Source organism: Urocampus carinirostris, chromosome 7 (assembly GCF_059441175.1).
Source record: "Urocampus carinirostris isolate Australia breed hairy pipefish chromosome 7, RoL_Ucar_1.0, whole genome shotgun sequence".
Taxonomy (NCBI): Eukaryota; Metazoa; Chordata; class Actinopteri; order Syngnathiformes; family Syngnathidae; genus Urocampus; species Urocampus carinirostris.
Genome location: NC_142355.1, coordinates 11,088,770 through 11,114,517, shown reverse-complemented (window position 1 = coordinate 11,114,517; position 25,748 = coordinate 11,088,770). Strand labels below are relative to the sequence as shown.

The 25,748-nt window shown below is 39.1% G+C and overlaps 2 protein-coding genes across 3 annotated transcripts; one reads left to right on the top strand and one right to left on the bottom strand.

The window, feature by feature from the left end:
• Positions 1–1,365: 1,365 nt before the first annotated feature.
• Positions 1,366–3,865, bottom strand: acd (ACD shelterin complex subunit and telomerase recruitment factor). The gene is made up of 2 exons (XM_088339225.1): positions 3,616–3,865; positions 1,366–3,540 (listed from the first exon to the last, which is right to left on the bottom strand). The coding sequence occupies exon 2, from the start codon at positions 3,468–3,470 to the stop codon at positions 1,872–1,874; it is 1,599 nt and encodes a 532-aa protein (XP_088195351.1). The 5' UTR covers positions 3,471–3,540; positions 3,616–3,865; the 3' UTR covers positions 1,366–1,871.
• A 446-nt stretch (positions 3,866–4,311) lies between these two features.
• Positions 4,312–25,064, top strand: gan (gigaxonin). 2 transcript variants are annotated; one of them, XM_088339222.1, is made up of 13 exons: positions 4,312–4,430; positions 5,452–5,674; positions 5,775–5,889; positions 7,021–7,371; positions 8,587–8,655; positions 8,777–8,928; positions 10,231–10,352; positions 11,824–11,936; positions 16,297–16,446; positions 19,562–19,698; positions 20,042–20,176; positions 23,719–23,828; positions 24,642–25,064. In XM_088339222.1, exons 2-13 carry the CDS (start codon positions 5,490–5,492, stop codon positions 24,812–24,814), a joined length of 1,812 nt encoding a protein of 603 aa, XP_088195348.1. In that variant the 5' UTR covers positions 4,312–4,430; positions 5,452–5,489; the 3' UTR covers positions 24,815–25,064. The 2 variants fall into 2 exon arrangements, with proteins under 2 accessions (XP_088195348.1, XP_088195350.1); XM_088339224.1 differs by having other exon boundaries at positions 4,312–4,435.
• The last annotated feature ends 684 nt before the right edge of the window (positions 25,065–25,748 follow it).

Here is a 25,748-nt window from a genome sequence, read left to right as displayed (position 1 = left end):
AATATTTGTGGGGACATGTCCCCTTAGTCTGTGCCAACACTACGCCCTTACCCAAATGTCTTAAAATGCTTTCTTATCCTGTCATGTGCTTCAACAATAGGAATTACGTGAGAGTGTTATCTACAGAATCGAAATTTCCAAGTGAGTGTTTTCATCACACTAAATCAGCCATGGCATTGGCCAAGGTAACAAATGTCGGCTCCAGTATAAACTCCAGGGTTGGGTAACTTTAACTGGATTACTTTCAATTACTTTTGGATTACTCCAATACCAAATATGCTAATAAAAGACAAAAGAAACTAAATATGAATAAAATTACTAAATTTTGTGAAGGCTTGGGGAGTAACGGAATGCACGGAACGGCAAAAATGATGTTGGCAAGCTGTTTGGATTTATTTTCATTTTGTTTCTGTCGCATTTTATGTTAGTTTTGCCGGACATCAAAAAGATCAAAGCCAGGAGAGAAAGCTTACCACGTGTTGTGAGTCATAATTTTATTCATATTTAGTTTATTTTGTCTTTTATTAGCATAATTGGTATTGGAGTTATCCAAAAGTAATTGAAAGCAATCAAGTTAAAGTAACCCTACTCATCACCAATAGAAACGCTTCATGTGTTGAAGTCCTAATGGGAAGTATGGTGCAACATAGGTGACATCTGCTGGACAATTTGAAGAATAACCCTGATTGCACAATTCTGCGTTCTTTGTCATACTGTGAATGCATCAAGTAAATTAACATCTCTGCATTTCATTTACTCTGCTATACTCTACTATACTATGTTTTAGAAATATAAAATTAAATTTATTGAAGTGAGTTCAATCAATAGTTGATGTACAATAAACCAGTGTTTCTCAACTGGTGGGTCGTGGGCCTTTGCCCCGGCAAAATAAACTAGGAAAAGGTTATTTTTACCAGTGGTACATTGAAATGGGAAGAACTTCCTGCAACTGGAACTGTAAGTTACATATAACTAATTTTTACCAAACCCCTATAAGGGGAGCAGTCTTGGACATGTTATAGGTTCTCACTACTTCTTCCAAAAAGTAACCGAGTTAGCAACTAAATTACTCCTTAGTCAAAGTAGCTAGTTACCAGGGAAAGTAACAGTTTCCTTCACTTTGAAGAGAATTTGTCATCTTTATTTACTGTGTAGAGCCTGTTGCAAGGATCCAGTGGAACACCAGAGAAACAGAAGAACAAGTCAAGCACAGGGACAACATCCATACAGACTTCACAATCAAGCTAAGAACCCTAATTCAAAACCATTACCTTTGCCTTATAAAACATACAGTATATGCTAATCGACTGGTGACTACATTTTTCCTGTTAACTATTTTTTTTAAAACAAATGTTGACCCCCAAATACCCTCAAGTGAAATATTTAATTTTCAAAAACAAATCATTTTTATGAAACTCTATAGGAAGATTTACATAAAAACATTGTCAAGTAAAATGCTTAATGTGCAAGTGAGCTCTCGAGATTTCTGAAAAACGAAACGCTTCAGTCCAAACATTTGTAGAAAATAAGTTTACATTTAAAATCCACTTAGGTCAGTTTGAAAATGCTATCGGGTGAAATAGACATCACAAAGGCTGAGACTTTGGTTCACCCGCTTCCTGAAGTAGAACGTTGATTGCCCATTAGTTGAAGTCTGACGTCATCTTCACTCGAAAGCATTATCATGGCCGTCCCCAGGTATGAATAAAAACAGTTGGATATTGCTTCCTAACTCATCCTACATACACCAAATTCCGTGTTTAGACTAATAGAGGCCCACACAAGATAATGCAAGGAAATCCTCTGGGTTGACTTCATCTCTCTTAAAAACCCAAGTTTGGATAATTACAAGAAATAAAAATGTGTAACAATCAACTAGGATCCACTCCCGTCAAAGGCAAATGTTTTGGAACAAGATAATTGACGGCCCATGACAGTAGAGGTTTTGCTACTTGAAAATGGCTGAAATCCAGAAGATTCTGCCTGGACGCCTTGTAAATGTATGAGAACGACTCTCCATCAGGGTGAACCGTTACCGATATTTTCTTTGCAGCATCTGAAATTTGAACATCAGCGTTGCCTTCTACTCTAACAGAGGCCATCAAAGAATCAAACAGCCACGATGGGGGGCTCCCACTTGGTTGAGCTTCAGCTTCCTGCACTGCAACTGTCTTTTGTACGTTGTGATGTGTTTTTCTTTTGGCCTTTCTGTGGTGTTGCTCTTGCTCCGTTGGTATTAGGGTCTCTATTTCTTCAGGAGCAGTTTGATTACTTGGTGTCACTGTGGGACTGTTGTCAGAAAACTGTGGTGGATTTTGATAAGGTGGTAAGAAGCCACTGTTTGTGTTGCTATGTTGTAAATCCTCATGCTGTGTGCTTGTTATTGGAAGTTGGGTACTTGTTATGTTCATGTGAGAGTTTTGTTTTGGGGGCTGCAAAGACTGTATTGAAATGGCTTCTTGGGACATACCCATTACAGAAAAATTAATGGGTGGAGGAAACACTTCCCACGGGTTCTCTAACGGTGTAATGTCCTTATTTGTCAAATCTATATTTAAGGTGTCTTGATGCGTGATGTTATCCACACAGTTTGGGATCTGTATTTCTCCATTTGTAAGATGTAAACTTTTAGAGTTTAAAATATTGTCAGACAATTGAGGGCTCTCCATGAGAGGCAGATTTAACTCTATGTCCCTATCTGTATTTTCATTTTCTTCTTGCATGGGATGTCCTTCTTGGATGAGGAGACAGTCGATTGGAATGCGAAAACATTCTTGGCCGTCATCCTGTAAACGATCAATTTCCCAACCGGTGGGTTTCAAAATGTTCGGATGAGTTGTGCATGAAAGGCCAGCCGATGTGGAAGGCCGCGGACTTGGGTTCCTTGCCGTTGTCAGTTTATTCCGCACATTTTCCAGCACCATTTGCAAAATGTCATCCTGCCACTCCCCCAGCAGATCAGTCAAATTAAAGTCAAATTGGTGCGGTTGGGAGTCTTCAGTTTCCTGGACCATCAAAGTCTGCCACGTTTTGTAGATTTTCTCCTGAACAGATATAAATGTGGCACAACAGGGGGTGATATCTTTAGGTGGACCAAATGCAGTTGTGATCATTTTCCCAATTGATAGATAGAACCTGCATTTGGTCGGTTCAGTGTTCATGCAAAACTGCAGTTTATAATCTTTGATAAAAACTGTGGAATTGAGCAGACCAGTGAAATACTCCTTCTCCTCGTGCTCCTGAAGATGATTCCATGCAGAGGAGGTGAGGATAGAGGGGATTTTCATGACACCATCAGATAGAAAAATGAGCCCCGTGGGACCTTCTGCGTTTAGCTCCTGGGACTGAGACATCTGACCGATAGAAATGACATAAGCCTTCAGTCGCCCACTGCTGCGTTCGTCACTGCCGTAACTCTGGATGAGATCTTCAATCCACGGAGAGAGTGTACTTCGTGTAAAGCGCGGCATGTTGGAAGATTCAGATGTTTTTCCACTCTCCGGTAGGGGAGGAAAAGTTGCAGAAGACTCCCCAGATTACCTACAGAACAAACACATTTAGATAACCGATACACGAAAAAAACGTAATGCCGTACTGTTAGTTAACATTGATTACCTGGTAAATTGAAACAATCGGATAACCATTATACACTCAAAATTACGAATACAAGTCGGAGTATCGTTTAACATTAAACGCAAAGATTGAAATGCGTTATTGTAAGAAGTTCACCAGCAATCGGCTTGACTCACTGGCGTTCATAAGTGCATCTTAATTGGATTTTATAATTATAATGCGTTAGTTTTTTTCTTTCTACCGTTTGAAATTCCCTCTGAAACTGCAACTTCAACGATCTAGAGCGCGTCCGAAACCCGGAAGTGTTTGTTGTGATCACGTGACTATACCATGGTAGCAAGGTTCCATTTCGTTTCCGGGTAATATTTTGCATTTGACAAATCCCCCCCATTCCCAAAACAAAAAAAAACAACACCGCGTGGAAATTATATTTTAAAATTAAATATTTTATCGTTATTCCCAAGAGAAACAACAGTAGGTATTTTAACGTGAACATTGTTCTTTTACCTATTTCCGCCACTTATGGTGTGTTCAGGTACATCCAAATTTTTGTAACTCACGCCATTGTTTATAAAATAAACTACTTGTTTCAGGAAGTTCAGCCATTTATAGAAAATGTGGTGCCTTTTAAAATTAGTAAGAGCCTGTTTGGAATACACACATCATTTTTTTCCGCAGAGGTTTTAATTTGAATACAATTTAATTGCGCGATTTCCTTTGAACGCGAATGCAGCACAAGCCATGTTTTGGATTTTGACAAAACAGTGTGAAGCGATGTGTGCTGACTAAAATGTCGTTAGGTAATAACACAGAGACTGCACCCTAAAGAACAAGTCACCTGTCTCTTCATTCTTGAGGTGAGGTATGTTATGTTATGATCGCATTTTGATTCTCTTAAAAACGGTATTGCATATTTGGGACAACCGCAAGAAAACGTACAATAAATAGATTACTTGTTTGAAAAATGCTGAGTTTCAGTACATCACAACGTGGCCAATGCTTTTGTGTGAATTTCATTTCTTAATACTTGTGTCACTTTTTCTAACGAGTCATGGAAAAATACATATTTTACTATGCGAAACTAACTAGAAAATGGCCAGATTCCCTCAGTTAAATATTCTACTAACTTTCGGATTTGAGTGTATTAGTATCTGAAAGTATCGTTGTATTAAACCGTTTTTTTTTGCAAGTAAGGTTTCTTATCATGCACAGAACAAGCTACAAATGTAACTTATAACACCCTCAATACCCCAGACACAAACCCCAAAACAAAAAAGTACATGATATCCACACTGTTCTTCTTTGCTGAAATCTGTTGTTTGTCAGTGTTTGATAATGCAAATGAATCTGTGCTATTGCCAACACTGCCAATGAAGCTATGCTTATCATTTGATTTTTGTCACGACAATCAGTTTTATGAAATGAAATGAAATCATCTGCATTTATATAGCGCTTTTCAAGTCAATGACTTCCCTAAGCGCTTTACAATGTGCTCCACATTTCCCAGTAGCGGCCTTGTATTACAGCCATGTAAGACGCTAGCCTGATTATTGGGGGTATTTGGGGTTCAGTGTCTTACCCAAGGACACTTCGACATGTAACACGGACAAGTCGGGATTCGAACTTGGATCCCTTGATCCCAAGACCTACTTCCTGAGCTACTGCCGCCCTTACAAAATACAAAATAATCTTACACCAGCTACTGAACAATTTATTTGTCATTTTATTTCTTAAAGTGTGTGTATAACCTAATTCTATCAGGGAAAGTTCCATCTTGATGTGTATTGTACATACATATGTTTAAACTTTTCATTTCCTTAAGTTATCAATTGTACTGTCTGCCATTAAGTTCTTCATTATTTTTCGTTTATAAACAAGAATTAAGAACACACAACCAGACTTTGTCAAGGCCAAGTATGCCAGATTCCGTATCCGGCGATCCTGGGTCAAGGGTATCCGACCCTCAGCATTCCCAGAACCTACTCAGAGTTCTTCGAACCTTCTGGCAAGAGCAAAGCTTCCACGATGCGCTGCTGGTGGTGGATGGTGAGGAGCTCCCTGTGCAGAAAAACATCCTAGCGGCAGCCAGCCCTTATATTCGGTAAGACAAAATTTGTGAGACATTGTAGTTTTAATACACTAATGGTAGCTCTTAAAGTGTGGCTTGCAAATGATTTGTCTTGTGAACGTTTTCAATCCAGGACCAAACTAAATTATAATCCTCCTAAAGAAGATGGGTCGATGTACAGGATTGAGCTACAGGGGGTCCCCATGCCTATCATGAAACAGATTCTGGACTATGTCTTCAGTGGTGAAGTGAGTGCTGCAGCGTCGTAGAACTCAGGATTTGTGTGGGTTAGGGATGAAACTAACGACCATTTTAATAGTGGACTACTCAACAACTACTGAAACAATTAGTCGTATAATCGGATAAAAAAACAATTCTTAAGTGTAGCATTAAGTTGATTTAATTATACAGGGAATTATATAAAACACGAGAAAAGGGATACAATGAAAAATCCATCTTTTATTGAACATATTGTGGATTCGTACAAAAATCAAATACAAATCTAAAACCAATTAGGCAAAGTGCTCAGTCACTAGAGACATAGATCCATGAATAAACCTTGTCCATTTGTTAGAGGCAGGTAGATAAATGAAGATCAAGGAAACGTTTTTATCCCTTTAAACCAATAACTCATTAAGCTTATTAGTAGCAGTAGAAGGGTAAACAAAAAAATGTGTGCATTTTCCAAAGTGTACTGAGAGGTTAACTGCAAAATCTGTCACAACAGTACCTAATTATTCTCAACAGTTTGAAATCAAACGACTTTAACAACTGACAATTGTAGTTTTCAATTATTTTCAAAATTTATGTTTATCCTTCATGCATTTAATTTAAAATACATTTGTCAGGTACAGTCCGGCATTACGGTCAAGCTCTTTTTTATAGCCAAATGTATGCCTATAAAATGTACAATTCATGTCATCGAAAGCGTATTGGCTTGAATATTAATTGAATTTTGCCAAAGCGAGTAAGAGTTCTTTCAACTGTCCGCCGTGCTCTTTTAATCTTCTTGAGTCACTGAGCTACGCCATGATGCGCAATGTCTACTCTGCAAACTTTGCAAGTAGTCTTTTTAATGGGCGTATCCAGGGTAAAATACTCAAGGACTTTAGAAGTTTTGGTATGCATACGAGTTGGTGACGCTGTAATTTCTCTTTTTTTACGTCACAGCTCGAGACGCAATTGTGCTTGTGTGAATCTCAGCAGAGATTATAATCATGTAAAATTGCTTACTCTGTTGGAAAAACATCCTTGGCGACAATATTTGACAATGGAATTCATTGTCGACTGTTTCTATTGTCGATTTTTGTTGACAACGTTGACTAATCGTTGTAGTGTGTGTGTTTTTTTTTAACCGTCTGCATGACTTTTCTATACAGATCACGTTGAGTGAAGCCACCATCCAGGACATGGTGCAAGCATCTGACCTGCTCCTTATGACGGAGCTCAAGTTGCTGTGTTGTCAGTTCCTGGAAAGTTGCATCACAGCAGAGAACTGCATTGGCATCCGAGTTTTCTCCCTCCATTACTGCTTGCACCACGTCCACTACGCTGCTACGGAGTACTTGCACACTCATTTTCGTGACGTGGCAGTCACAGAAGAGTTCAGGGAGTTACCTCCCGAACAACTCTGCGAGGTACTGGCCGAGGAGAAGCTTAACGTCGGTAACGAAAAGCACGTGCTGGAGGCAGCCGTTCGATGGTTAGGCCACGATCCCGATGCTCGAAGGGTATGTGTCCACTCATGTTTGACCTGGTGATAAGTTTATAGTTTAGTAGACACTCAAAATAAGGAGAAAAAAAGAAATGGCTTTTGAACTTTTAATGAGAACAGGCGATAGTTAAAACTTTGGATATGAAATTCCAACCAGTTATAAAGGCCCTCCCCTTAGCCTTTTTTATTACATCTTGTAGGTTACAAAATCAGCTTACATACCTGTCAACCTCCACGGCTCCATGCCCGTACAAAGTGTCGTATTTTCCCTTACAAAATACAAAATAATTCAGAATGATGCATGATGGGAAATCCCCAGGCAGCTGACGCATGCGCACAGTAGCATCAAACTGCTCGCTTCGTTTGCAACGAAAAAAACGATACCGAGATAGAGGCTACCGCGGCGAACTCGCTAGACTTGATTGATTTGCCGTTTCGTGATAGTCGGTGTTTAACGGATGGTACCCATAAGTGACAAATTTGCGTTTCTCCATACAGATTTTCTTTTACGTCGTACACGTCTTAAAATGCATAATAAACGTACTTTGTACTGCAAAACGTACAGGTTGACAGGTATGAGCTTACGCCCTAAAGCGCGACATATCCATGCACCATATGTGTGTGTGCAATCGTATTGCTTTGTATAGCGCCTTCGTGACTTTATTTATATATATATATATATATATATATATATATATATAAATAATCTCATCTAATTAGCTGCACCGCTTACCCTCAGTAGGGTCGCGCAGTGGGCAGGGGACACCCTGAACTGGTTGCCAGCCAATCGCAGGGCACACAGGGACAGACAACTTGCTCGCCTATTCACACCTAGGGACAATTTGGCCCGGCCAATCCACCTGAAATGCATGTCTTTGGAATGTGGGAGGAAACCGGAGTGCCCAGAGGAAACCCATGCTAGCACGGGGAGGACATACAAACTCCACTCAGGAAGTCCGGTAGCTGGATTTGAACTGCCGGTCATTGATTGACGTGAAGCAGTTGAATTTTCTCTTGTGCTTCTCCCAGCATTGTCTCTCAAGATGTATTAAATCTGTAGGTAGGCCTGATCGGGGTTCTAATGTAGTATTATTTTTAAAGTTTAAGGATAGGACATCCTCAATGTTTTAAAACATATATATATTTTATTTAATTTAAAAAAAGGAAAAAAAGCAATGTGTGGACTTCTATTTGAAAGATTTAGCCTCATCTCTTTGTTGTGAAATCGCAGGTGCATATGAAGAAAGTGATGTCCTCGGTGTGGTTGGAAGGCTTGGATGTAAGCTATCTGAGAGAACAGGTACTAAAACAGCCTATCCATGTGTGTTAAGTTATATAGAAACCCGGGTCTGCACATTTAACCAGATATTGCATGCCAGGCCAGGTTTTAACTTGTGCGCACATCTTCATATCACCCTTAGGCCTTGGGAGAGCCGCTGATGAGGGAGGTGATTAGAGAGCACTGTCAGCTAGTACTAAGCGAAAGTCAGCTGCAAGGCGAAGCTCTTCTTGCTGCTTTCAAGCCTCGGGGCTACTCTGAGTGCATTGTTGTTGTTGGCGGAGAGGATCGTAGGTAAGATGGACATTGATCTAATCATAGTTATAGAAATCATCGCCCTTTGGTGGTAACAACGTTTAATTTGATATATTAAGTGGCCCTAAAATGCAAAAACAACAAATAGAATCTTCAGCAAAAAAATAAACTAAAGTACAGCAAAAAAATGTCAAAGGCCCAGGAGGATTCCAACCATGGCTGATTGGACTACAATGATAACACCTCTGAATGTAAGCTCTGTTCATATGTATTCTTATGTAATATTTCACGCCTCCTAGTGGTAAAAAAACAAATTCATCAAAGTAACAATATCGAATCTTGTATCGAATTCTGTTTTATGTCCCACCCCAAATAAACCTGGATATCCACTTATGCCATTCAATTGATAGTGATCTGGGAACCAGCACTGAAAGGATCTTGAAATAGTACAAGAGCTTTGGCAAGACACTCTTTTTAACTACCTCTTTTCTTGAACTCATATCTATTACTATATTCGGCCATTTTTTAAGATCCCTCCTAATTTCTTTATTCAATTTTATATAGTTGATATCAAATAACTCGTCCAATTTTTTCACAAGTTTTACCCCTGAATATTCTATTGATTTGCTTTTCCAATTTATACTGTATCTCTCCTTTACTATCAATTTCTGGGAGTTCCATCAATCTCGGAAAATTGTTGTTGGGTTGAGTTAAACATATCAATATTTAATCTGCAAACAATGCTATTTTATGTTCTTCTCTTCCTATGACTAGTCCTTTTATTCACTATGATTCACTGTTTTACATGCTCAAAAGTACAACCACACCTGGCCATGTCATACACCCATTTTATCCATGACAATATTTTAAGTCAAACCAACATTTTTCATCAGTTTATCAAAGTTAGTTTAGGCAAGCTTTTATGTTTCTAAAATAAAGTATATTTTAGGGCCAACATGATTTTCACAAGCACAGTCTATCAATGTTATTTTAGCTATGCTTCTTTCATGCTTAGATTAAACTTTGTGACTTTATGAACATTTTGTCATCATTTTATTGCTGTTGACTTTGTGATAAAATTTAAAGTTTAGTAGACACTCAAAACGAGAGGTGAGAGAAGACATCAATGGATTTTGAACTTGCAAGGAAACCAGGGAGATAATTCAAATCATAAATATAAAATTTCAACCTGCTTCTAAACGCCCAATTCACCCCTTTTAACCACTACTGCTTAGCCATTTTTAAGTGAATTTGGGCTTCCTCCATTTAAATTTAATCTGCAGGACTTTGAGTTTGTAAAAGTTGAATTTTGGTGATCACAAAAATATTTGTTCCATGCAGGACCAGAAAACCTACTGCTATGACCCGCTGTATGTGTCCACTCTATGACACCAACCGTCAATCTTGGATTGATCTGCAGCCTATGAGTATTGCTCGTATGGGTCATGGGGTGGTCTCTGCTGGTATGTAATGGCATTAGATTTAACTTTAGTTCAATATTAGGTCATCATAAAATGTGTGATATATTTTCTGCCCTATAAGGCGCACCGGATTTTAAGGCGCACTCCCAAATATAGTCCAATCGTCATAAATGTTTCATACATAAGGCTCACCAAAATATAACGCGCATGAAATTAAAACGACAGTAAGAACTTCCGTGCAATGCATTAATATGTGCCGCTAACTTAATCCGCAAAACATTTTGTGCAATGGGAATCAAACCCAAGAAGGCCGACACGTTTCCACAAGAGCAACACCGGTACAGATGACATACAAAAAGGCATTATACCTTATCTTATCATCATAGTATTTTTACTTACTTTGCCCCAACACTGATTTGCATTGTGATAGCTTAAACAGTCTCTTCACTTTTTCACTTGTGCGTCGGTACCTTCTCAGTTTATTATGTATGTGTACGTAAAAAAAAAATTGTATCGTTTTTGTGTTGAAAGACTTTCTGTTTTCTCTGTTCTCTAAAATTCGTTGGTGAAGAGGCAGAGAGACTGTTTGACCTATCAGAATTCACTATGCGAATCCTCACCAATGAATGTTAGAGAATGGAGAAAAGTTTTTCAGCAAAATACTATGCAAGCTCTTTAACGTACGCATACATATTTAATCAAGAGGTTATTGATGCACAAGTGAACAAGTGGCAAGACGGTTTAACCTTTTAATGCATTACATAAACTAGTGGGAGTAAAAGTAGTGTGGTAATGAGTTAAAATCCAATGCGGTGGACTAATGGTAACATATCGGCACTCTATACGCCACTACTTGGGTTTGATTCCCGTTGCATACAATATTTTGCAATTTAGATCAGCGATGTTTATCGATGAAATGAAATGATCTGCATTTATATAGCGCTTTTCAAGTCAATGACTTCCCAAAGCGCTTTACAATGTGCTCCACATTTCCCAATAGCGGCATTGTATTGCAGCCATGTAAGACGCTAACCTGCTTATTGGGGGTATTAGGGGTTCAGTGTCTTACCCAAGGACACTTCGACATGTAACACGGACGAGCCGGGATTCGAACTGGGATCCCTTGGTCCCAAGACGAGCGCTCTACCTCCTGAGCTACTGCCGCCCCAGATCTGATTAATTGTTGCTCAAGTATGGTATTACCGTAAAATCTTGTATGATTACACATACCAATAATTACTGTATGCTTAACCAATCTCTTCTGCCGTATTCTGCGGTATATTAGGTGCACCGGGTTATAAGACGCGCTTTCAAATTTCTGTCTAAATTTGGGTTTTCAGGTTCGCCTTGTTGTCCAGAAAATATGGTAGTCCGACCCAATAAAACTACTGGGTTGGTACACAAAAGTGGAAATTTTGGAAAAGTACAGTACACAATATTCTCTCTGAGGTCATAATATTTGGGGTAAACCTCGTAGGGTTTATACTAATTTTGTTTTTTTAATTTGTTTTAGAGGGATGTCTATTTGTGATGGGTGGGACCGATGAGAATAACGTTGTCCTGGACACCTGTGAGAAGTACGACCCAGATTCCAATACATGGAGTCCCATAACCACAATGTTACAGGTAATCTCTTGACCAATTCCTTCATTGTGCAGTCCTTTGAGACATTTTTGTGATTAAGGGCTATATAAATAAATGTGACTTGACTTGACTTGACTTGACATCTCATCAATTACTGATAAAATGTTACAAACCTGCCCTGTGACTGGCTGGCAATTAGTTCAGAGTGGCTCCAGCACCTTCGCGACCCTACTGAGGATAAGCGGTGCAGATAATGAATGGATGGATGTTACACACCTTTGAAGATTATCCCGAGCAAAATGATCACGATTATCTGTGTAATCAATATTTGGCTTAATGTAATTTCACAGCAGCAGCTAGAATGCATGACTGCACTTCAAAACACTAGAACAGGTTTTAGTTTAAGTGCGTCACAAGAAATCATGTGACATGGGTTGCCTGGTCATAAGAATGTCAAACAGAACACCATTTCCTTTACTGTTATTTTGCCATGTTTTGAATAAGATGGTAATGCAGCACAGTGATTCACAAAATGGTAAAATCTATTATGTACTTTAGGGACTGAAAAATAATTACAATTAATTACTGTATTTATTTCAGAGGTATCCAAACGTATTCCATGAGAAGCCAGATAGAGAATAATTGAAGGGTCTTTTTCATTTATTTCTTTTTAACTGTAATCTACCAAGCATGTTTTTTTTCTTTTTGTCTATTTGTTGTATTAAACAGAAACAATTTAGGGTTAGTTTAGGATTTTATAAAAAAAAATGTGAAGATAATTAAAGTAGTTAATTAGTATTTTATTTTAGGATCAAATATACCGGTATTTAGTTGTGTCATTTAAACACATTAATGGCGTTAACGTAATCATTTTTTAATGGCATTAACCTTTTTAATTGTGCTACTAATGCTATTCACCAAAAGTGGAGAGAGTGTGCATGCCGTTAATGTTGACGCTTGCATTTGCTACTAGCAGTACTCAGTAGGTTTGATGGCAATAATTATATTGAGTAGCACTGAGTTAGAAAAAAGGAGATATTGTCTGTGGAAATGAGGCTCAGGTACTTATTATTATTGCTAATGTGGGTAGCTTGGCTGACATTGCGTTTAGCATTAGCTCCTTTTGGTACTAGTACTAGTGTCAATAGTCCCAAATGCACAGCATGTGGTGTACCGATCCTCTTTTTCTCAAGTCAAGATGATTCAAGCTGCACTTATATTGTGTGGTAGAATTCTATAGCGTTAGACAGATCTTAACACTACCAGCTCTGAGTGGGGTGCCTCAAGGTTTGGTGAACGGCCCCCTGCTCTTCCTAATGTTTGTGAATGAGCTGCTGGAGCGTATTACCCAAAGAGTTTTTCTCTTCGCCGGTGATGTCAAGATTTTTGCTCCCAAGAGCAACTTCAAAGACCTTTATTGATGCTTTCACCAAGTCTGGAGATGGTCGAACCTCTGGGATTTACGTTTCAACGTTGACAAATGTAACCATCTGGCGATCGGGTCCCCACCAATCAGGCCTCTAGATTTAGAGCCTGATATCTTGCTCCTACTAGAGGGGAACCAAGCGAAAGACCTTGGCATCCTTATTGTATCATCCTTCAACCCCCATTGCATTGGATCCATGCGACAGTCAAGGCTCGTGGTATTCTCCTAGAGAGCTCCTAGCAACCTAATCCTGGCCTACAATATCATCAATCGCAACATGGATCTCCCGCGAAAGCTTTTCTTCACACCTCAACCGCAGAGACTCATAAACCCTTACGCTGCCCCTCCCAGAAAATGCAGCTGACACGGTTTTGGCTGAACCGGCGAAAGGCGTCCTTTTGTGTTGCTGGGCCTTAGAACGCCTTGCCACAAGAGGTCGTCAACAAGCCAACCACCAAGCAATTCAAGGAGGCGCTAGACGAATGATCGGCAGCACCTTCCAGCTGAACTCCACTCTACCCCTTCCATACCCCTCCCATACCCTTTTCGTTTTTCTCACAAAGTATACATGGCTCAAGTCACCTGGTCTTCTTATTGCCAATACATTTGTTTTGATGTGATTGGAGCTTGGTGGCCTTGGAGTAGGGCGCCACCTCAAGGATTAAAATAAACTCAACAACCTGACAATGACTTTGATATTACGAAAAGAGAAGTCTAGCGGTTTTGATTGATAACTTCCCCTGATGTTCAAATTTGATGTACAAATATAGGACTTGATTTGATGGTGGAAACGTTGGAATAACGTGAGTAGGTTGTAAATATTTGATAGAGTACTGTTAATTCTTCAGTTTTGCTCCTTTATTACATAAAGAATCTTGGCAAAACATTGACTGATTTCTCCTCTAAAAGGGTGTAAAATGTTTCTACGCATCACCAGTGTGTTTTGTATTTAGAGCGCATGCATAGTGAAAACGAGCAGCTCGATGTTTTCTTCAGTACCACCATGAAAAACAACCCTAAATAGTCTGTATTCAAAGCCGCCGTGTTAAAAAAATAGCAAATAAAAGTTAGTAGCATGTCGTCCTTAATTTATTTTAAATGTTTAATTGGTGTCAGGTAATAAGAAAAATGTATTCACTGTATAGGGTGTCAAGGCAGGATCCAATCACAACTGAATCACAACTGGCATAACATAAAGATATTTAAAGGCCTAATAATAATTTTATGATTATAACCACTAGCCAATGCTCAGAAGTGGAGGAGCACACATTGAACTCACCCTTCACTTTTATCCCTAATGCACACCTGTAAAGTGTTGTGACTGCAACATGTGGTTTATGATATTGGCGCCGTGAAATAGTCTGTCATTACACAGACTCATAAACCCTCACCAGTATACTCAGCAACACCTCTATGGCATTTCCATGAATTCAGAACTACATTTATTTGTCAGGCGGGACGGAAGGAAAACTGAGATCACTTGCACTTGTTTCTTGGTTTTTATTGGAAGGAAGGAATGACAAGACGTGAATCTTCGATCCGTTGTTTGACGGATTGTCGAGACTTGACAGGCGGCTGAAGGCTTGGCGGGAATGGTCGTGGACAGGCGTAGTCGTCGTGTTGTTGGTTGGGGCTGGAGAAGAAGGGCGTCGTTGTGTTCGGATAAGAGATCAGGAGTCAGGCGGGCAGGGCAGGGCAGGGCAGGTCGTAGGCAAATTCGGAAACGGGTCGGCAACGGAGATCGGGTAGAAAAACAGGAGGCAGGCAAAGAGTCGGAGGTACGGGCTTTCTGAGCAGATGGCAACAGATCGCATAGTACAATCGGACAAAGTGTTACCGGAAGCTGGGGATTTAAATGTACAGGGTGCGCCAATCAGCTGTCCTGGCTGTTGGCGCCAAATCCTGAACACAGGTGTTCCCGATCCGGGTGATTGTGACATTATTAGGGTTTAAGACAAGTGAAGAAGACAAAAAAAATCCAGCCACTTAATTGTTCTTTGTTTTATGTTTTCAAAATATGATCGCCAGCTTATACATTTAAATGTTTTTGAGATGAAGTGTTTGAGAAATATGTTAGGAGTGACAAGATTGTATGGATTGAGAAATGAAATTGTGAGAGACAGAACTGGAGTAGTAGTGGAACTGAGCAAGCGTGTGGATATGAGAATACTCAGGTTGGTTTGGACACATGGAGAGGATGGATGAGGAGCCAATGTTAAAGAGGATCTACAGAACAGAAGTCAATGGAAGGAGGCCAAGAGGAAGGCCGTGATTGACATGGATGGATGGTGTTATGAGTGCTCTGGAGGAAAGAGGTCTAAATGTAGTGGAAGGTAGAGCTCTTGTTGGTGATAGGAATGAGTGGAGAGGTGTTGTGAAAGGATAGTGGGATGTTGGGACGCGTTCTAAGGGATGGGCAAGGCACCTCTATGATACGGCAGGGGTAAACCACTGAAAGCTGTCGGGCCCTGTTGTTGAACAGAAGTGTGTGTCATGTCACCCTGACCCGAGTGACATGGCCACTTTCTTGTGTCCTGTTTCATCTGGAGGGCAGAAGAACAACCAACTTGGGTTCCGAGGTGTTTAACTTGTTTGGGTATTTGGGCATTTGGGTTGGCCATTGTCAAATTTATTGTGTTTTTTGCTACATTTTCCTTTTTTCTTTTCTTTGTTTTTGTGTATGTGTTTGTCTTGCTGTCGGTCACCCCTCTCAAGGGATATGACCAGGATAGGTAGGTAGGTAGATAAATAGATAGATTATACATTTCCTTACTTTAATTTCCCGTGCTTGTGAAGTGAAGGGCCTTTTTTGGATTTTTCAGAATATGAAAAACAAGAGGTTTTAATTGATTTCTTACACAGTTGCAGACAATAACATGTAGAATAATGATATCGTGTTGTAGTTGTGTCACGTTGTTCTCTACGAGACTTTTCAGGCGAGGTCTCAAATGTATCATTACATATATATTTGCACAGACTCGCCAGAACTTCGGTGTGGTGGAGCTAGATGGTCTCATTTATGTACTTGGTGGAGAGAATGCAGAAAGTGAACTGACTACCGTGGAAGTATTCGACCCGCACTTCAATACCTGGAAGATGCAGACAAGTATGACCATGATCCGCAAGGTAAAACATCTTAAACCCTTACATGAACTTACAACATGTGACTTAGCAAATTAAAAATAAGGGAATAAGCCTAACATCCTTACGACATGGATGAGTACTTTTTTTCTTCTCAAAATGGTGCAACAAGGTAAATCTTTAAAAGGGGTTTAAGAATATTTAGGAAACGATGCTACCTTGATTGTTCCGTGTGCTGTTTTTCTCTCAGTGGATTTGAAACTCATCTCACGCTTTTCAGTGTGTATGTCTTCTTACTGTGTATTTTCTATGAATACTCGAGGTTTTCCCCACTTCCAAGAAATTGCTGTCATGCAAAAAAATAAATCTTTCAATATTTGTTTTTGTTTGCTCATTAACTATGTCGTCCATCAATGGTTTATTCAAAAATGTTTTAAATAGTAATTGTTTTCTAAATCTGCCCATTTTAAATGTATCATTGCTTTCATGAAAAATAATATATCGGCCAAATAGATTTTGAGGAGTATAATAGTATTTTTGCATCCTTCGGAAAAAAACAAAAACAAATTTGATGATAACTATTTTTCACATGGCAAGCGACGATATCTTACATATTCTATACACACAGAAACACACACACACACACACACGTTTTCTTCCACTCATCCAATAGTCCCATTTGTGTTCAAGGCCTGACAAATTCTCGTTTAACACATGCGCTATTTTACCCTTGCTTTCTTCTGGTTAGCTTAGCACAAGGGTCTCCAGATTGATGTGTTTCCTAAAATAACATTTTATCATGTAATGTTGTTACTATGTTATTACTGATAGACTCAGTCAACCAATTTAAAAATAATTTTACTGGAAAATCACAATGCACTGGTGAGATATTTTCACAACAGGTTCACAGGCACCTTAGCTATCTTTAGGGGGTACCCTGGTAGCCTTTTAAGTGAAGGACCAAACTGTAACATCAACCCAAACAAACATTTTATATTCAGTATTTATCTAAATACAATTTTAATGGCTATGTAGCTGTATAAACAAATTCAGAAAATATAGAAGTATATTATGTGAAGTATTCATATGCCTAATTCATATGAATCGAAAGATCTTACAGGTTTAGATCTTACAAGTTTTTCAAGTATAGTTAGTTTGTTCAACCAATAATCTTCACATAAAAATCATCGGAAATTGTCTCGTTGTCTCGGCTCAGTAAGAATTTAAAAATTTAACAACATTCGACATTCAGAATATAAAACGAAAAACAGAAATTACAATTTACAATTATTAAAGATTCGGACAGCACTCGGGTAAAAACTGTTTGTAAACCTTTTAGTACCCCTGAATGACTTCAAGCGTCTACCGCTCCGTAATAGATGAAAATGATCATTACCAGGATGACTCTCATCCTTAAGAATATTTGAGGTACGTTTCAAAACTCTATCATTATATATAGATTCCAGGGATGGCAAACCGGTGCCCACAATCTTTTCCGCTGTGCGGATTACAGAATTGAACTTCGACAGATCTTTCTTTGTGATTCGACCAAACCAAACAATAATAGAATTTGCTAAAACACTTTCAATAATCGCACGATAAAAATTGACTAGGATATCCTGATGAACATCGTAGGAGTTCAACTTCCTTAGGAAGAAAGTTCTTTGGCGTGCCTTCTTTAGAATTTTCTCCGAGTTCAGTGCCCAGCTTAGATCTTCTGAAATAAAAGTCCCGAGAAGTTTGAAATGTTCCACCTGCTTGACTCTTTTACCATTGATAAGTAAAAATTCCTTCTGGTTTTTGTTTTTCGTCCGAAAGTCAATAATCATTTCTTTGGTTTTGTCCAAATTCAATATCAAATCATTTCCATTGCACCATTCCACGATGTTATCCACCTGCCGTCTGTATGCGCTCTCGTCATTGTTCATAATGTAACCAGAAACAGTAGTGTCGTCAGCAAATTTCACAACTAGATTGTTATCATCAATGGATTTGCAATCATACGTAAATATGGAATAAAGACAAGGTGATAAAACACATCCTTGTGGGGTACCGGTGTTTTCAATGTTGAAATTAAGCTTGGAGCCTGCTTCTGTTAGTAGTTTGTTGGCCATGAGCTTTTATACTGATATTTCCTGCTGTCTCAAACACACACCCTGAGCTAGCTATGGCAAGAAATGAGGTTTAGAATAGACCACAAAACATTTATAACCCAAATTACCACCACTAAGTGTCTTTGAAAGTGACATTGTGGGGGCATAACACACACGCATCTTTGTGTGAACATCCATTGACGTCATCCATTTCCTAGTTCCTCACCTTACCCACCACAACTAATTGACTAATTACATTCATAACCTAACTTAATTTTGTAATTCAAACCTAAACTCTAAAACCAGGTCATAGCCCACAAAAGTGTAATGTGAGCCTGAGGCAAAATGTCTTCACTGTGTAAAAATGCATGTAAGCCTCTTGGTTAACTGCTCAAAGAGTTCAGACTCTTTTAAAACACAGAGTTGAAGCGAAATATAAAGCATGAATAGAAAGATCATGTTGGCACCACAATTGGGGTGTTTTAATCAGACATGGGGACTTGAGACTTAGTGACTTGGACTCGAGTCGACTCGAGTCGCTGTTTTTATGACTTGTGACTTGACTTGGACTTGGCAATCTAAGACTCGGGACTTGACTTGTGACTTGACTTGCCCAAGAAAAAAATACTTGGGACTTACTTGGGACTTGAAGGTGAAGACTTGAGACTTACTTGAGACTTGCACATGTGTGACTTGGTCCCATGTCTGGTTTTAATATATAAGGGGCTATGGTTGCTGTGAATCCAGAGATTATAGAATCTATGAAATAGGTATTCTCTGATGCTTGTGTCCAAAAAGCAGTTTTTTTCTTCTTATGTTATTCTGTCGCATACTTCCCTTCAACTACATATGCACCCTTTGGAGAGAATCACTACAACACCAGCATTACATTTCAAATCTTACAAAGGAAGGATGTGTGTTGAGTCTAAGGTATGCACATTGATAAAAAGACCGCTTTCTGGTCTCAGCATAATATGAGAGATCTTGTAAATAGGGGAATATTGGTTCATGTACTTTGTTTATGTTGTCAGCTTTTGGGGCACAGTTTTTTTTGTCATTGCCCCCAGGTGGGTTGCTATGCCTCCATGAACAAGAAGATCTACGCCATGGGTGGGGGCTCCTACGGAAAACTTTTCGACTCTGTTGAATGCTTTGACCCCAAAACTCAGCAGTGGACAGGCCTGTGTCCGCTCAAGGAGAGAAGGTAGACATCTAGCTTTGTGTCTGGTATTCAACTGCTAAATGAAGAAGAAACTTTCATTATAATATTATTGTTTTGCCTATCTTTGTTTTTATTTTAAATGTTTTTAATTTTAAAAGACTCCACAATCAACTCATATCTTTCTATGTTCTACTATTGCACAACAGTAAAGAAACTCAGCTTAGTTGCCAAAGTTTCAGTTTTTCCAATTTTTGTACGTTTGACTTTTGGAAACATTAATCATTTTCCAACCATCAGAAGTCCTGCTCCAAAACTGTGTTTGATGATTGCTCTGAATTGATGATTTTCACCCCATGTGACTTCAAGACTGTAATATTTCGGTTAGGTTTGGATCCGTGGCTTGTGGCATCAGTAAGGAGCTCTATGTGTTTGGCGGGGTGAGAAGTCAAGAGAACGAGAACCCACAGCAACGTCATATGATGACCTGCAAATCTGAATTCTACCATGATGAAATGAGGAGGTACTTTGTGGTTCCGTTTTTTCCCATTCACTCTGTCGCAAGCTTTTATTTGGGTCCTTAATTTATACCTACCGTACTGTACTCATACACTTACCATGGATGGAATCGTCACAATAGAGGTCTATGCTTAGTGGGAGGGTGGTTAGGGTTAGGGTTGGGGGGTGCTTGACAGAGAATGAGAGACTGTTGATGAAATGCAAGCACTTACTTTACAGTTAAAATTAAAGTTACCGTATTTTCCGCACTATAAGGCGCACCGTGTTATAAGGCGCACCTTCAATGAATGATATATTTTAAAACCTTTTCCATACATAAGGCGCACCGCGTTATAAGGCGCTATAAGGGCATGCTGGTTTAAGATCAGGTAATTGTGCAATTATGTAATTGTAATCCTGTGCAGTCCTTCGAGACATTTTTGTGATTAAGGGCTATATAAATAAATGTGACTTGACTTGACTTGGCTACAGTAGAGGATGTAGTTACGTTATGCAACCATTAGATGGTGCCGCGCTAAAGGGAATGTCAACAAAACAGTCAGATAATAGATAACAAACAAGCTTTCCACAACTCCATTCACTCCCAAATTGAATAAACAGCTGTTTTATTATTTTCTCTGAGGTAAAGCATTTTCGTGACACATCTTTAACATCTTTGAACAACAGCAAGGCATAACTTTTTACTTTTCCTCCATTTAGTCAACACGCAAAAAAACGTCTGATACTGTTATGGTTAATTAATCGTTAGTGCAATTGCAATATAGTGACACTCGTAATGTGCAAAAACAACAAGTGCAAAACAATAACAATAAAGCAATAACATAATAACTGTAAAATGTAAAACGTAAACACACACCAAGTAGGACCACCTCTGAATTCATTAATGTTAAGTTCCCGTGCCAGCGCTGTTGCCTTCATTCGAATAGTTATTGTACTGACACTTCTACTTGCTGCTCTTTGTTCAACAACCCACTGTTCAAGTGTGTCCTCTAACTGTGGACATCTCGGTTTATTGCCACGGAAACTTTGTTTAGTCTTCCTTACTCGGCCATCGATTCATTAATGTTGAACTCTCTCGCTGCTGCTCTATTCCCGTGTTCTACTGCGTGACTGATCGCCTTGAGTTTAAACTCTGCGTTGTAAGCGTGTCTCTTAATAGGAGCCATTTCAGGGTTTTTATACAAACGCACAAATAAAAGAGAATCGTTGTTTGATATTTCCTAGTATGCACAGCGCACTTCTTCTACGCGAAAAATGGAGTCGGTGGCTGCTTCTGTTAGTTGCGAGACCTTGCAATTCAATATTGATCCATATATAAGGCGCACCGGATTATAAGGCGCATAGTCAGCTTTTTTTTTTTTAAAAATCAGATTTTATGTGCGCCTTATAGTGCGGAAAATACGGTACTGTCACTTTAAATGAACGTACACACAATGATTTTTACAACATACTGTTTTTATTTTCTTTCTTTGGTTTTAATTAAGCCATTTTGCAAAAAGCTCTTCCGCTGCTACACTCACTGCTTCCTCATGCCAAACCACAGAGTAACAGAGCCAGTACTCTTCTTGAATTTCTTAAACCAGCCATGGCTTGCCTTAAAATTCATCGTAGTAGGACCCGACACTGCCTCAAGTTGTAGGTCCTTGTAGATAGACAGCGACTTCTGCTCTCCATGACGGTATCTCCCGCTAGCTTCTTATCGTGTAACGAAAATAACAAAAGTCTCTCCATTTCGTCATGAATAGTGGTTTGCAATATTAAAGGGACAGTCACTCCCTCTGGTCTGTTTTATAGCCTTGATGACATATTTCTATACAAATAGAAGATTTTAACAGATCGTACTTCTTGGCAATGTTCCCTGTAATTTTCCACGGGTCTGAGCGTTCACACAAAGTCGGTGAGCAACGCTTGAAACAACAGTGAGCAACCATAATCCCAAGTGTGGCAAGATAATTCATTATCAAACATGTCCAAAACTTGACATCAAGTTATATTTTGCTGAGTTTCTGGCAATGCAAAATTATTTTTCTCTTTTGAATGAATTGACTCATGTCCTATTGCAAAGGTTGTACGGCCTCCAAACGTCGTTTGTTCTTACAATTCTTTCACAAGATATCCATTTCTTTTTATTTTCTGATGTATTTTGTCGCATAATATTAACATTTTTGGGGCTTATTTAGTTGGTTGTAAGATACAGAACTGTACTTAATCACATTTTTAGTGGAAGTACAATGTTGGCAACAAGATTCACTTGACTTATAACATTATCTTCTCTGTTCCTTTATCTTCTTGCTCATACCTCACTATGAATGTGTAAAACTGGAGTGTCATACCCAATTTCGTTGTCACAATATGTTAGCCCATTTGTAGCAATGACAATAAAGGTATATTCTATTCTATTCTTCTATTCTATATAATTGGAAATTATTTGAATGCAAAACAAACTTTTTCTTCTTTTTCCGTGGTTTTTTTCTACTTTTTTAAAAAATTCCTTTAAAAAAAATCTCATTGTGTTTATTTTTTCCGAGCTGTTACTTTTTTTCTTTTTGTTCTCTATTTACTTTTTTCCTACATTTCTTTCTTTTCTTTTTTTCTGGCTTTTTTCTAAATTTTTCCTTCTTTTTTTCTCTTCCTTTTGTTTCTTTTTTTCTCAGCTTTTCACTACTTTTTCATTTTGGTGTTTTTTTTCTTTTTTGTTCTATTGCCCCCTTCCTTTAAGTCATTTGTGCATAGTTTTACATAGTACTTGGTCATGTAGGGATTAAAGAAGCAAAAACAACCTGAAGAGCCGTTTAGGACCCGAAAGAGCCGGTTCCTTTTAGTGAGCCGAGCCGAAGAAGCCGGTTCTCGACAAACTCTACTAACTTTACTCAACTTCTGTTTACTTCGACTCGACTTCAAAATACCTCATTTAGGACACAACGTCAGGGGAACCCGTGTATTTTTACCTTCATGCACTGTAACTTTGACTTAAGTCGCTTCTTAATTAGTAATTTTGAGCCCTCATTTTTGTGCGCTGGCTAGATTTTCTTGTGCGCTGAGAATGTGCGAGCAGTGCGCAATTGCGCACGCGCGCAGCTTAGAGGGAACACTGCTCCTTGGCCAGGTCACTCACACGAACACCACACTCATTTTTGTCTATTGTTTCCTGCTTCGTTTAAATTGACATTCTACTTTTTTGTCAGGACACACTTTACCATTTCCCTCCTCGGATCTCATGGCTAAGGTAAAAAAAAAGGAGGTGCAATACAATAAAAACAAACTTGCTGCCATATATAAACAGGTGCACGGAATCAGGCATTTGCTTGTGGGAAGTGTTGGACGAGCTGATGGTTAATGGTATCAAACGGTCGCTCGTGGTAGTTTCTGGGAATGCTCATTACTAGAAATTTTCATCAAACGTTGGGCAAGATTTTAGCTCCTGATAAATCTCCCATATCTAAAATCATCTGTCTGGAGGTGCTCATTTGATATGACTGCTTTTGAGGTGCATGTCAGTCACAAGACAGTCTGAACTCGCCCCTAACCGGACATTGTTACATCCAGGTGGATGTTCCTCGACGAACAAAACCTGTGTATCCAGACAAGCTCATCATTCGTCTACGGTGCCGTTCCCATCGGAGGCAGCATTTATGTCGTTGGAGACCTAGACACTGGTCAGTGAAATGCAATCAGGAATACAGTGGAACCTCGGTTCTCGACCATAATCCGTTCCAGAACCCTGTTCGAAAACCGATTTAGTCGATCACCGAAAATCGTTTTAACCATTAAAAGTAATGCAAAATCGTTTTAATCCGTTCCAACACCCTGAATGTTTAACATGAACGTAAACATCAAGCTAACCCAGGCTAATCGTACGTTCGCGTTAGCGTAATCTTCCGTACGAAAGATTACGCTAACATGAACGTGTAAAAATAAAAAAAGGATTATGAATAGGATTTCTTACCTTTGTGGTGGACGATGGGGAGAGAAAAATCCTCAAAAGCTTTTCAACCTCTTCCAAAACTTGCGGCAGTTGCTTGCTTATAGCGCTAACTTCCTTAGCCGCATCACTCGATTTCACAGCCTCCTTATTCTTTACTATCGTACTGATAGTATATTTAGCCATGCTGTATTCACTAGCAAGATCGGAAATTCGTACACCTCTTTCATTTTTAGCTATTATGTCTTTCTTAAAGGCAATAGTTGGACGAACAACTTGTCTTTTTTCACCTGTCCTGCTTGCACCGACCTTCTTCGGAGGCATAATTAGGGGCTAAAACACCCGTACGCCGCTCAGCATCGCACCCTAGCGTACCGGCGTTCAAACTCCGATTTTTTTGACCGAACAGCGAAGCAAGAATTTCTCAAAATTTTTGGTCGAACACCGATTTGTCCGAACTGAAAGGCGTTCGAAAACCGAGGTTCCACTGTACTAAGATTTTCCAGAGCAGCTTTGTAATCCTCCCAGTGCTCTTTTTGGCACCCAGGTACCAGTTTTGACTACATCCGCGAGTTCCGTCGCAGTACGGGAACCTGGCATCGGACCAAGCCCATGCTCCCTAGCGACCTCTCCAAAACAACATGCGCCGCGCTTCGGATCGCCAACTGTCGTCTGTTCCGCCTTCAGTTAAACCAAGGCATGTTTCGAATCCGAGTCTAAAGTGGAAAAGAGCTAACTGCCTGCAGCTGCTGATATAAATCTCGTTCACTTTTGCACATTGCTCCACATATAGAAAAACTCGTTGATAAACACTGAAGTATTTCAGCGGCCAAATATGATGATAGCGGTCTGTTCTAGAAAGACTATTTTGTGTGATGATGCTAGATATTTCGGGAAAGGTTTAAGGTTGTTTTTTTCAGAGATTTTTTTTATTCATGGGTTTAATTAAAAGGTTTATATTTTTTACAAAGGCTTTTATTTGGTTTGTTTGTACTGTTCGTGTAATGCTTGAGTGGAGCTTTGAAATATACTGGAACGGTATAGATTCCTTATTACTATGGTATTATGTAACAGTTTGCATTATTTTAACTGGTTGAATTGACTATTGAGTCAATCAGTGAGAAATCCGCATAAGGAAGACAAGTGAGGGAAATAAAGTATGTCACAAAAGTGTGTAGATTTCATCATGTTTAATTGAACAACACTGAAGAAACATCACTTTGACACAATGATAGGTAGTCTCTTTAAAGCTCATGTAGCAGTGTGAATTTATTTTTCTCCTCAATAAACTCAAAATATGGCCATTAGTAGCTAAATCCCCCTGTAACAAAAGTGAGTACACCCTTAAGTAAAGGTTCCTGAAGTTGAATATGTTGTGTGGCCACCATGATTTTGCAGTACTACTTTAATCCTCCTGGCCATGGATCACAAATTTTCACTGTAATGCTCTTCCACTCCTCCATGACAACATGACAAAGCTGGGGGATTTTCAAGATCTTATGCTTCTCCACCTTTCATTTTAGGATACCCCAAGATGTTCTATTGGGTTTAGATCTGAAGAGATGCTTGGCCAGTCGATCCCCTTTACCCGTAGCCCCTTCAGAAAAGTCTTGGTCATCTTAGAAGTGTATTTGGGGTCAATGTCAGGCTGGAA

What these genes read in the sequence shown, in the direction of transcription:
- gan (XM_088339222.1), top strand. Translation starts at nt 5,490, where the DNA reads ATGCCAGATTCCGTATCCGGCGATCCTGGGTCAAGGGTATCCGACCCT. An exon ending in CCATAACCACAATGTTACAG is followed by an intron (nt 11,937 to 16,296) that starts GTAATCTCTTGA and finishes ATATTTGCACAG; the next exon opens with ACTCGCCAGAACTTCGGTGT. An exon ending in CGTTGGAGACCTAGACACTG is followed by an intron (nt 23,829 to 24,641) that starts GTCAGTGAAATG and finishes TTTGGCACCCAG; the next exon opens with GTACCAGTTTTGACTACATC.
- acd (XM_088339225.1), bottom strand. Translation starts at nt 3,470, where the DNA reads ATGCCGCGCTTTACACGAAGTACACTCTCTCCGTGGATTGAAGATCTC.